Genomic DNA, 11,635 nt, shown 5'->3' with positions numbered 1-11,635 from the left:
TGAAAGCATTTTGATAAAAGAGAATGACTCACATTGCAGATTTAGGGTTTCAGTAATGGCCTTCTGGTTTAAGTCACAGTTTCCTAATTAAACACACAATGCGCACATATTATGTATTAACTTAATTCAACTTTAACGATAATCACGAGATCCAACCCACAATGTGATGACAGAGTATAGCCTTATTCAGGCAGCACTTAAACATCCGGTTGGTTTGGTTTTAGATCGATCAGACAGGGTACCGTACTAGTGATTCTAGTTAGAACGCTGATTCCGGGTAGAGGTTTAGAACTTCGGGTATAATAGCAGTATTACACCAGTATATCGAGAGAGAAAGAAAAGAAATTGAGCAAAGTTGAAGGCTCAATGAACGTCCTATTTATAGCTGATATTAGGATTTCTCGAGCCCCGCGACAGGTCGAGGCTACACGCTCGCGGCCTATGATGTGCTAAAAGTGGTCTAAACAAATTAACTAAATTAAACCCTAAATTAGATACGCTAAGTTTTAAATTTATAAAAACTAAGACTCTCTAACCTAGACCACACAACCGGCAAGTGTACCGGTCAATGTAGTATAACTTATGTAAGTCCGAGTATCGAACCCATGAGACTCTCTAATTACGTTTACTAGACTCTAAAGACTTGACCCACTGACACGACTAAATTGATTTTATATTTGGGGGGGGGGGTTCTAAATATCCTAAATTTCAATAAGTTAAACTAAATTAAAATAAACTAAGACGCGACTTTAACGAAGACTGAGATCAGAGGTGACAAACAACTACCTAGGTTGGAATCCCAATTGATATCGTATGATTTCTATCGGATGCTAATGTGTTATGGAACCGGGATCTTTAAATGCTAAACCCTAAGAGAAACCGAATAGGACCCCCGACCCTTCTCGGGAAGACACCTATGGAACTCCAAAAGGCTGTTAAGACTACCGGTTTATTAGATTACCTTACGGTTATCTAGATTATCTTGAAAAGTGTCCTAATATGATTAACTACCTCACAGTTGGAAATCTAAGGCAACTAAGGAAACTGATTTAACTCAGTACCAAACCCTTGCAATCTAACAATAAAGACGGGCCGACAATCTCTCACCTTAAGGATATTAAGATTAGTAGAATATTAAATCCTATTAAAAACCTTAATCACAGTTCCTATGGTAAATTGGCCTATTAACCGCAAACTAATTGCTAACACACAGTCCACGACCTAAGTGACATTCATACATGGAAGACATCCACAAAAACGTAAGTGAAACATGTGACCAGATTTAAACAAGATTAAATACGCATGCACATTAAATCAAAATTCCAAAGTTCATTACTTTTTAAGATAAAACCATATAACACAGTAATATACGATAAAAACACATAGTTTATCAAAAGTTCATCGCAACCTAGATGGTATAAGAAAACTAGCCAAGAATCATGGTAACAAAGTTTATCAACTGAATTCATTGGATAAAACAAAGAAAATAAGAAAACAAGAGAACCCGCTATTCCTTGATCCAAAAGCTTCTTGCTTCAATCCAATGATTCCCGAGCTCAAGAAATTAGCCAAAGAATCCTCCAAATTCGTCTATTATTGCCGTATGCGGGTGTGTATATATTTTAGGTATATTTTTAGCTCTTTTTTACTCGCCAATTCAAGTTTTAATTTATAAAACACAATATTCTGCTATCACTCTACACACACGTTTGGGCAAGTGCACCCATCGCGGACGTAGTATAGTGATGGCAGGATACCGAGGTCGTCCAAGGACACAAGAGTTTTTAGTACCGGCTTATCGTCAACGTCTAATCGAACCAAACTTTGAGAAAAGATTTTTAAACTAATAAAAAGATAAACTAAAAATAGAAAATAAAATAAAATTAAAAACAGATAGACAAGAAAGAATCACTTGGATCCGATTTATCTTTCATGTACCCTTTTGATGATTTTCGCACTTTAGGCATTTTAAGAGATTATCTTAGTTATAGTAGTAGGTTCCTCTTATGAAGGCGACGTTACCTTCAACCTAGTGGTTTGAGTCAGCAAGGATACAATCCCACTAGGTCGGAATATTGAAAGATAATTAAATAAGTTATTAATGCAAAAAGTGGTTGGCCCCCTTCCAGACAGCGGTCACCCTCAACCCGTTGGTCTGAGTCAGCAGGGATACAGTCCTCACGGGGTTGGTTTAAAGTTTTAATAGTAGTTTATAGATAAGGGATTCAAGCTTTTTGCACCTCTCCCGTGGTGGGTAATGCTCGCTCCGACTCGTGATGTGTTACTGGGCTTGAACCAGGTTCTCACAGGATCTATACATTGAACGAGACATAAAATTTACCCAACCACCCTTCTAACCCCCTTCCAGGCAAGTAACACGCTTTATATAGACCGTAAAGACACGAATATGTGAATCAACGACATATGAAGAATGATTAGATAAATTTGCCTTCAATATAAAAAAGTAGTTATTAAAGTCATTAATACATACCCAATTAAAAAGTTGCCAAAGATTGGAAATCATAAAAGAAAATACATAAAAGATATGTCTTCACCAAGTGATGTAAGAGTTTAGCCAAGCATGGCCTTTGTTTGACAAACACTCTTATTATCAATCTTGGATCCCGAGACTACACACACTCTAAATGATGGAAAATGGATGATGGTGGTGGAGTGGTGGCAAGTGAGAGAGAAGTGGTTTGCCAAGAGATGGTTTGGAGTGAAACCAAGCACATCTATTTATAGCTTAAATCAGAAGCTCCACGACGGCCCGTGCTCGCCTGGCACGGCCCCGTGGTCATTTCTCTCTCTCTTCCTCATTAACTGCTTGTCAGATCCTGTACTAACACGGCCCTGTGTGTCAATGGCACGGCCCGTGGCCAAAGTACTTGTTGTACTATCGCAGATTCTGAAAATCTTTGAGTTGACCATGCCCCGTGTTGGCTTAGCACGGCCCCATGTTGGCTGCCAGTTTTGTCCTTTGTTGTTGTCTTTTCTTCTGCACAACATCCACCTTCAGACACGACCCGTGTCAGGTGGAGACGACCCCGTGTCAGGTCTTTTGTTCTTGCTATTTTGTGATTTGGATGTGAATTGGGGCTCTACATTTATGTTGGTTTTTGCTGTCTTTTTACTCATTTTGCACATTTAAACTCTTTTGACCCTGTAAATTAAAAGGGAACAGAAAACCAAGCTTTTTCCAACATTATTACTAAAAAATGGTTGATTTTACGCCGTATTTGATATAATTTATATGTTGTATTTTAAGCACATCAATTATGCTCTCTGATCGTCCCCTTGATGTATTCACGTCCACCACTCCTCCAAGATTGATTATGGTCGAATATATGTATGGCTGATGTATTTCCTAAATAGCCGATTAGGGTTCAAGTATCAGCAAACAATGTATAAATAAATGATTAAAAAGCCCAAAACATCAACCTGTCACGAATCCGCTCGGCTTTGACCCTATGGCGGCCCACGGTAACATCAAGTCCACCTTACGCGGCCCATGGCGCCATCAGAACAAGCAAACTCGGCCCAAGAATATCCCCTCTGTCGCACCTAACCCACCACAACCACCCCTTCACCCACCGTCGCACCTAACCCACCATCGCACCTAACCCACCGTCTTTATCCTTCCTGTGCATCTCCAAATGCTTCCTGATAGCAACAACCTTCTTGACCAAATGGTATAAATCCTCTGAGATTTCAGGAGCAAGCCCTGTTAAAGGCATACACAACATAAATTAGTCGATTAAAAGAATACAATGGTTGTGAACAAGGTACAAAACTAGAAAAGAGAGAGAGAAGAGAGAGAGAACTTTCTGACCAGAGAAAGAAAAGAGAGTTTATATATTTTCTATTTTTAAGTTTTATACAAAATAGAGAGTTTATATATTTTCTATTTTTAAGTTTTATACAAAATAGTCCCTAAATAAAAGTTCTTTACAAAATAGCCTCTAGGAATATGAAATGACAAGAATGCCCTCATGTGCAATGCACATGACCAAATTTAACCAAAAAATCTAACTGGGTTTGACCTAAAGGACAGCGCCTACAATTTGATGTAAACATAAAGGACAAAATTTTTAATTTACTCTAAATTAAATCTATAAAGTATAAACCATAACATCTGCCACCACCATGTCTCCAACACCACCGTCCCCTCCACCTTGCCGCCACCATCACATCGGAACCACCACTCCCACGATCGATCATCATCGCAACCACCACACCCATCGTCGATCGCCATTTTTAACAACCACAATCGGCAAGCCAACCCCCTATTCCTCCATCTAAGCAACCCTTTAGCCACCACCACTACCATATCCAACACCTTATATGTATATTAGGAAAACAATAGAAATCACCCATTTGATATATTAAAGAAAACCTATTTCCTCTTGATCTGTTATGTTAATTTCAATCCCCCTGCATAGATCTGATATATTAAAGAAATCATAAGTTGTTTAACCCTTGAAGTTTGGTGGTCCGAACTCGGAAGCAATGGCCGGTGGTGACGACCAGAATTCTTGTTGTTGACAAATGTGGGAGGTGGTGTGGAGGAGGGGTGTGGTCGCCGACATGGTGGCCGGAAAAACGAAAGTGGACGGAGAAGAACATGACTAGGGCTGCTCATTTGTGGGAAAAGAAAACAAGTGGGCCCATACACATATAGATTTAATAAATATTTAATTTAATATGTTTTATCATTAAGGCCAATTTAGTCTTTTAACATGAACTTAACTGAGTAAACTAATGGTTATCCACTCAAGGGACTACCCGAGTAACAACTGAGCAAACCATAAAAAACAAAAATCTTATTTTAAAAAGATATGGACTAAACTTGAAAAAGTGGCAAAACAAAGGGATTATCCAGACAATTAAATTTAACTCTATATATTAATTCACAACATGGTGAGGGTTAGTAACCTTTTTGTTTTTTGTTTTTTTTTCCTTTGTATAGTAAACTTTAAGGTTTTTCATTTTTTAACAAAACTTTGGTTTTTTTATAATTTGCCACAATAGTTAAATAGTTTAGTTTTTGTTTTACTTTTTTTCATGGATTTGGTGGTCGTTCAGTTCACGTGGTTTGGTGGTTACATTTGGTCCCTCACTTTCTTTTTACTCTCTCGACTTTCTAATACGTGTCGGTATAAACTCAACTTTGTCTACGTTTTACGTCATTTGAGTCACTTAGTGTTAGATATTCGTGTTTTTAATTTACGTTTTTTCTCTGTTTTAATCGTCGTTAACTTGCTAGTTAGCATGGTTTTACTCCATCTTCCCTACAAATTAACTTGCTAGTTATCATACATTATTATTTAGAGTGAATTGCAAGTTTTGTCCTTTATCTTTAGGCCATTTTGCAAGTTTTGTCCTTTATGTTTATATTTGACGAGTTTTGTCCTTTATATTTAAAAATCAAGCACGTTTTACCCTTTGAGCCTTAAAAATCAAGCACGTTTTGTCCTTTATGTTTAAAAATCAAGCACGTTTTGTCCTTTATGTTTAAAAAGTTAAGCACATTTTGTCCTTAAAAATCAAGCACGTTTTGCCCCAAAGGGTAAAACGTGCTTGATTTTCAAACATAAAGGACAAAACTCGTCAAATTTAAACATAAAGGACAAAACTTGCAACATGGCTTAAAGATAAAGAACAAAACTTGCAATTCACTCTATTATTTATGTGTATAAGTCCGATAATGTTGTTATTCCAAGATGTTAAGTCTTTTATCATAATACAAATGTTCATATTGAACCCAATAATATGCTAATTGAGTTTTATTAATAGGGTCTGGATTAGACGTATAGAAAAAAAAACAGGTTTTAAAACTGTAACCGGAAAAAAACCAAAACCGGTTTTTTTAAAGCCGGTTTTAGAACCGAACCGAACCGGCGGTTTGTGACCGGTTACTATTCTTGATCTGAAAAACCGGTTAATAACTGAAACCGGTTAAAAAACGATCCCAACTGGTTACTGTTTTGTACTTGAAAAACCGGTTAGTAACCGAAACCGATTATTAAAAAAACCGGTTTTTGTTTTGGATGAAAAAAACCGATTCAGTTAAAAACCGGGCCGGTTTTTCAAAAAAAAAAAAAAAAAAAAAAAAAAAAAAAAAAACCGATTTGTACACATCTAGTCAGGATATAATAGGAAGATTGTTTTGGGTAGGAATGTTAGGAAGCAATCATATTCATTAGATTTAAAAAATGGCCAAGATTAAATTGGTGGAATTGAGAGTCGCGTGGGTTTGTTTAAGGGTATTATAGTCTATCCAATGCAATAATTTCTCTCTCTTCTAATCCCCCCTCCCCCCCCCCCTCCCCGTTTTTAAAACCGTTAATAACTCTTTCATACGACATTTTTTATAAAAAAAATACACCATAAAAACGAGCGTTTTTTATCTTTAAAACCACTGTACCATTGCTATACTTTTGAAAAAAATTCGAAAACACAGATGCGTAAAACGCAATGGACAAAAACATAAAAAATGACCTTTCTAAAACACAATGGACTAAAACCACAAAAAATGTGTTATTTATAAAACACAAAGGACTAAAAACACAAGAAATGTCTTTTCTAAAATGCAATAGACTAAAATACAAAAGAAAATATTCTTTCTAAAACGCAATGGACAAAAAACACAAAAGAAAGTGTTTTTTATAAAACGCAATGGATTAAAAACACAAAAAAAAAAGTTTTCTTTGTAAAACGCAATGGACTAAAAACACAAAAGAAAGTGCTCTTTTTTTTTCTAAAACGCAATGGACTAAACAAAAAAAAAATTGTTCTTTATAAAACGCAATGGACTAAAGACACAAAATAAAAGTGTTTTTTCTAAAAATCAATGGACTAAAAACACAAAAAATGAGTTTTTCTCAAACGCAATTCGAAAACCTAGATCGTAAAACACAATTATTGACGAAATTTTGTAGATTTCTTACGCATATCGAAGCCGGTTTCTTCAACGACTGTCGAAATTTGAATGCTAGAAACACTGATCAACGATCGAATCGCACAAATCGAGTGCTTCGCTTCAAAATCACGAAAAAAAAGAAATTGTATAAAATTAAACTAGGTTTCTTTAGAAATTGTCCTCCTATTAGACCATATGTAATGGGGCTTTATAAGGGCATGAAAGATTTTGATAATGCCCTTACACCATTACTCATGGGCATTATAGGGGCATGAAGAGTGAGGGGCATTTCTAAAATAATGCCCACAAGAAGGAAAAATAAGGAAACTAATAAATAAAAGGGCATTATGAAGTCTTAACCATTACATGAAACATTTTGATGGTGATGTGGCAAAAAATGACCCTTAAAGGGCATTAACCATTACACATGGTCTTATTGCTTCCTACATTTCCTGCCCAAACCAAACTTCCTATTTTATCCTCTCCCTTATTAATATTCATACAATGCTTCTAGAACGAGGAAGGTTTTCTAACGTTAAAATTCTCAAACACAATTCCAAGTGTGATTTGAGTAGGGGCTACAAACAAACTTAGCGAACACTTATTCGTGTTCGTTTGTTAAAAAATATATGTGTTTATGAACTGTTCATGAACATTTACCGAACGAGATTTTATGTTCGTGTTCATTTGTTAAGAAAATGAATTTGTTCGTGTTCGTTTGTGTTTGTTTTGAAATTTTAGGCAACGAACGTTGATGAACACAAATGAGCACAAACTAATGTTCATGAACACAAAGGGAAACAAACGAACACAAAAAACATTCATGAAGAGAATATATAATACGAAAAAACGCTTATTAGATATTTTATTTATCAGAATTTTAAAGTATTTAAGTAAAATATAAATACTAAAAACACTAATGAACTATCGAACATAAACGAACATGTTACCAAACATTCACGAACATAAATGAACGAACGTGCCTTCTGTTCATGTCACGTTTATGTCAATAAACGTTGTTTATGAAACAAGTTCTCACCAAAATTAGTATTTAGAAAGTTTGTTTAAGGACAGTAGCAAAAACATTTCAATTTACAAATTTAAATTCTAATGTTCCGATGCAAAACACTCGATACAAGGGCCGTTTTAGCAGGAACACGCTTCCAGGTCCTATCCTGCGCCTCTCTCCTCGTCTTTTCTGGGTTCATGAATCCATTCTCAAGAGCTTCCAACGCTTTTGTCGTCATTGCACGGTTTCTTCTACTCTGTCGTTGACCATTAGCAATAGTCAACGAGTCAGTTACAACTGATGATTTAGCAGAAGATGATTTGTTATCATCGTCTGAACTGGGACCCGCTCGAGGGTTGTTGTTCAAGTCGTTCACTATCTTTGTACGCTTGTTCTTAGAACATGCAGCATCTTCCATGTCTTCATCTTCACCACGAGTGTTGTCGTTTTTAATATTGTCAACCGTTTGACGTTTTGTTTTTCGTTTGAATACCAACTTCAGTTTTCTTGCTGGCTGCACATCTGTAGAGAGATCCATTTTGGTATTTTCGGCTTTCTTAAGATTCACATCTTCGTTTTGAGGTTCTTCTGTTGTGTCATGTTCGCTTTCTCCAGAAACACTAGCCGACGCTTGCATATCTGCAGGTTTAAAATCAGTCAAACTCGCGAGCTCTCTGACTTTGACTAGCCCAACGAAACTGGTATCCACAACCGTGCATTTCATCGAATCTTGTTCATCATCTGACCCGTGTGCTTCATGTGGGTCGACCGACCGGTCCTTGTCAGGTTCGTGTTCAAGAAGGTGCGGTTCAGATGCAACTTTATTCAGCACTTCAGTCAACGACTCAAAATATTGACTTCCTTTGACCAGACTCCTCCTTGAAAACTTTGTCACACCAGGTGCAAGAAACACTAAATTCTTCGAGTTTTCGAACGCGTAGTTTCTAGCCTGTTCATAGTGCCATCCTCTAGCCAAAAGCCGAGGCCACACAGCGGCCCAGAAGAACTCATTTAACCGCGTTTTGCTTAATCCAATTCGATCTTTCAAAATATCAACAATTTCTTCCGTTTTAAGAAACGAGCAAGTAGATTCAACTTTCTTGCTTCTTAATCGCGTTCGGGTCTTGATAGTAAGGTCTTGTTTCCCTTTACCAATGGCTACGGCTTGTACAAGAAGATCGAGGCCCATCGTATCCCTTAAAGTGAACACATACTTCTCAAACGAAAGTTTTCCCTCCTCAAACGTTTTAATAACCTACAAGAAAGAAACCATACATTAAAAACCGATTGTTCTAACTGTAGAAAAGTCAACAATAAACAAAGTACCTGAGTCAAACTAGCTTTACACTCGTCGGTCACATTAGAAAGCAATCGAGACAAAAGCTCTTGCAGCCTCCACCCTCTGAAAATCTTTTTTCCAGGAAGAGACTTTTTAATTCTTTTTTTCCGATACATCGACCACTTTTGGTATTCACCGCTTCTATAAAACTTCCCATAGTAATACGATATAACATTTGGCATACCTTTATCCCCTATGAACTTGTTCACAACGCGAAGATTCTTGCCAAATATATATAAACCAAGAATAAAACTATCATGTTCAATCGCGCTCCAACATTCTTCCCTTGATGAACAAGGAACCGGAACCGGAACCAAACCATTGTCGGTTTCACAACCTACAACACAAAACTCACCCTTTGCATTCATGAGTTGTAACCGCTCGTTTTCTGTCATTAAATCTGGGATTTGTGCCTGGTACTCATCCCCGACCCGCGTGGTCTTCTGTGGCTCTCCGAAAATGTTACCAGCAGCAGTATACCGTTCAGAATGTAGCCACTCGACACGTTTATCAACATCATCGATATCTTTATCCATCTATCCACAACCAAACACGAAAACAGACAACGTTAGTACGTTACTAATTAACTTCATGTCTCAATCAATATACAAGTACTTAATTGTATGAGTATGGCTAAACACATTTTTCTTCCCGGAAACAGAAACTAATTTTCCCCTCGAATTTGACGCGATTTACGCCTATTCTATATCTTCGCCCCCAAAGGCGAAACTTTGCCATATTTATATTGAGAAATTCCAATAAATCCAACAAAATAACATTAAAAAATTAACTCAGATCCGTAATGAACCCAAGAATCATAACAATCTGGTAACTACTTGAACAAATACAACAAAAACAATGAATGCAATGAACACATCAAACATGAATAACTAAAAGCACTCAGGATGAACACAGAAGCAATTAGATCAAACCTATATCTTGCTCATATAAGATAGCCCCAAATTATGAACACACTGAATAATATAAGTGTATGACTACAAACCAAAGCAAAAGATCATAAAACAAGAGTAAAAAAGCTTGATAAACTTGAATGTAATGAATCCCACGTTAAGAAACAAAGATTAAACATATGGGTATTGATGTTTTGAATCATATTTATCCGTTTACTCATTGTTTGAAGGCTAAAATGCAACGTGATGATGTAGAATGCAAGAAACAAAGATATGAAACTGTGGGTGATGATCAGGCAACGATGGTGAGAATAAATTTACCTTTGGAAAATATTGCAAGTGAGAACAAGTTGTTGTTCTTGTTGCGTGAGAGCGTTCCTGAGGAGAGAACCCAAAGCAAGAATGTGTTCGGGTATTATTATTATTATAAAATTAAAAGGAGACGACTGACTAAATAGGCTTTTGTTTGGGTCGATTTTTACGAATTGTGTGTTTTGTGGCAATCACAACACTAAACCAATGAACACGTTTGACCAACATTTTGTAAAGATTTTTTTTTTTTTTTTTTTTTTTGAGTAAAATGTCATTTTCGTCCATGCAGTTTGTTCTGTTTTGTGACTTTCTTCCAAAATTTTGTTTTTCTGCATATTGATTTAAAATGTTTGAAATTTTGTCATTTTCATTGGGCTTGTTAATCTCATCTATTTTTTCGTTAAGTTAGGGATATTTTCGTCTTGTTTAGCTTAAAGGGCAATTTAGTCTTTTTCAGGAGTATTCAGTCTTTTTACATAGAGTGAAAAAGAATTAGTTGTTATTTTAAGTTAACAAAAAAGACGGAAATACTACTAACTTAACAGAGAAAAATAGATGGAGTTAACAAGCCGGGTGAAAATGACAAGATTTCAAACCTTTTGGATCCAGATGTGGAAAAACAAAGATTGGGACAAAAGTCATAAAACTGGTCAAACATCAGGGACGAAAATGGCATTTTACTCAAGGATTTTTATTTGTCTTCTTTTAAAGTTGGGTTGAGATGTTGCTTTGGTTTTTAAATGGGTTTTGAGTTGAGAGTGGTCTTTGTAAATTGCATCTTATACCTCATTTCATACACAAGTGTTCTTACTCATTATTCATTGTTGCTATAATGATTATGCAGTGGTAATTTGATATAACTTTTTTGGGTTGAGAAGTCTTTGGTCTCTTTTGTGATGTCGTAGCGTGATCCTGCTTGTCTCCTTGATCTTTCTAAACTCTGTAATCCCACGTTTGATTCTGCGATAGTAACCCGTTTGCAAACTTTTTTAACCTATGCTCGCCCTTATCATGAGCATGTGCTTGTTAAGGTTGCCTTTAATCGTTTGTGGTTTAATCCTACCGATAATCCCGTGTTTGGTAGGGGAGGCAAAGGTGATCCTCTCGTACTTGACTTTTTATAATGTGTTTGATTGTTTTGA

The 11,635-nt window shown here is 36.4% G+C and overlaps 1 protein-coding gene across 1 annotated transcript; it reads right to left on the bottom strand.

Moving 5' to 3' along the window:
- Positions 1–7,888: 7,888 nt before the first annotated feature.
- On the bottom strand, positions 7,889–10,591 carry LOC110942786. Its single transcript, XM_022184552.1, has 3 exons — positions 10,503–10,591; positions 9,258–9,806; positions 7,889–9,186 (listed from the first exon to the last, which is right to left on the bottom strand). Exons 2-3 carry the CDS (start codon positions 9,804–9,806, stop codon positions 8,023–8,025), a joined length of 1,713 nt encoding a protein of 570 aa, XP_022040244.1. The 5' UTR covers positions 10,503–10,591; the 3' UTR covers positions 7,889–8,022.
- Positions 10,592–11,635: the final 1,044 nt, after the last annotated feature.

The sequence above is a fragment of the Helianthus annuus genome, chromosome 1 (assembly GCF_002127325.2).
Source record: "Helianthus annuus cultivar XRQ/B chromosome 1, HanXRQr2.0-SUNRISE, whole genome shotgun sequence".
Classification (NCBI taxonomy): domain Eukaryota; kingdom Viridiplantae; phylum Streptophyta; class Magnoliopsida; order Asterales; family Asteraceae; genus Helianthus; species Helianthus annuus.
Note: the sequence above shows the minus strand (reverse complement) of the source record. Positions and strands in the feature narration are given on the sequence as shown.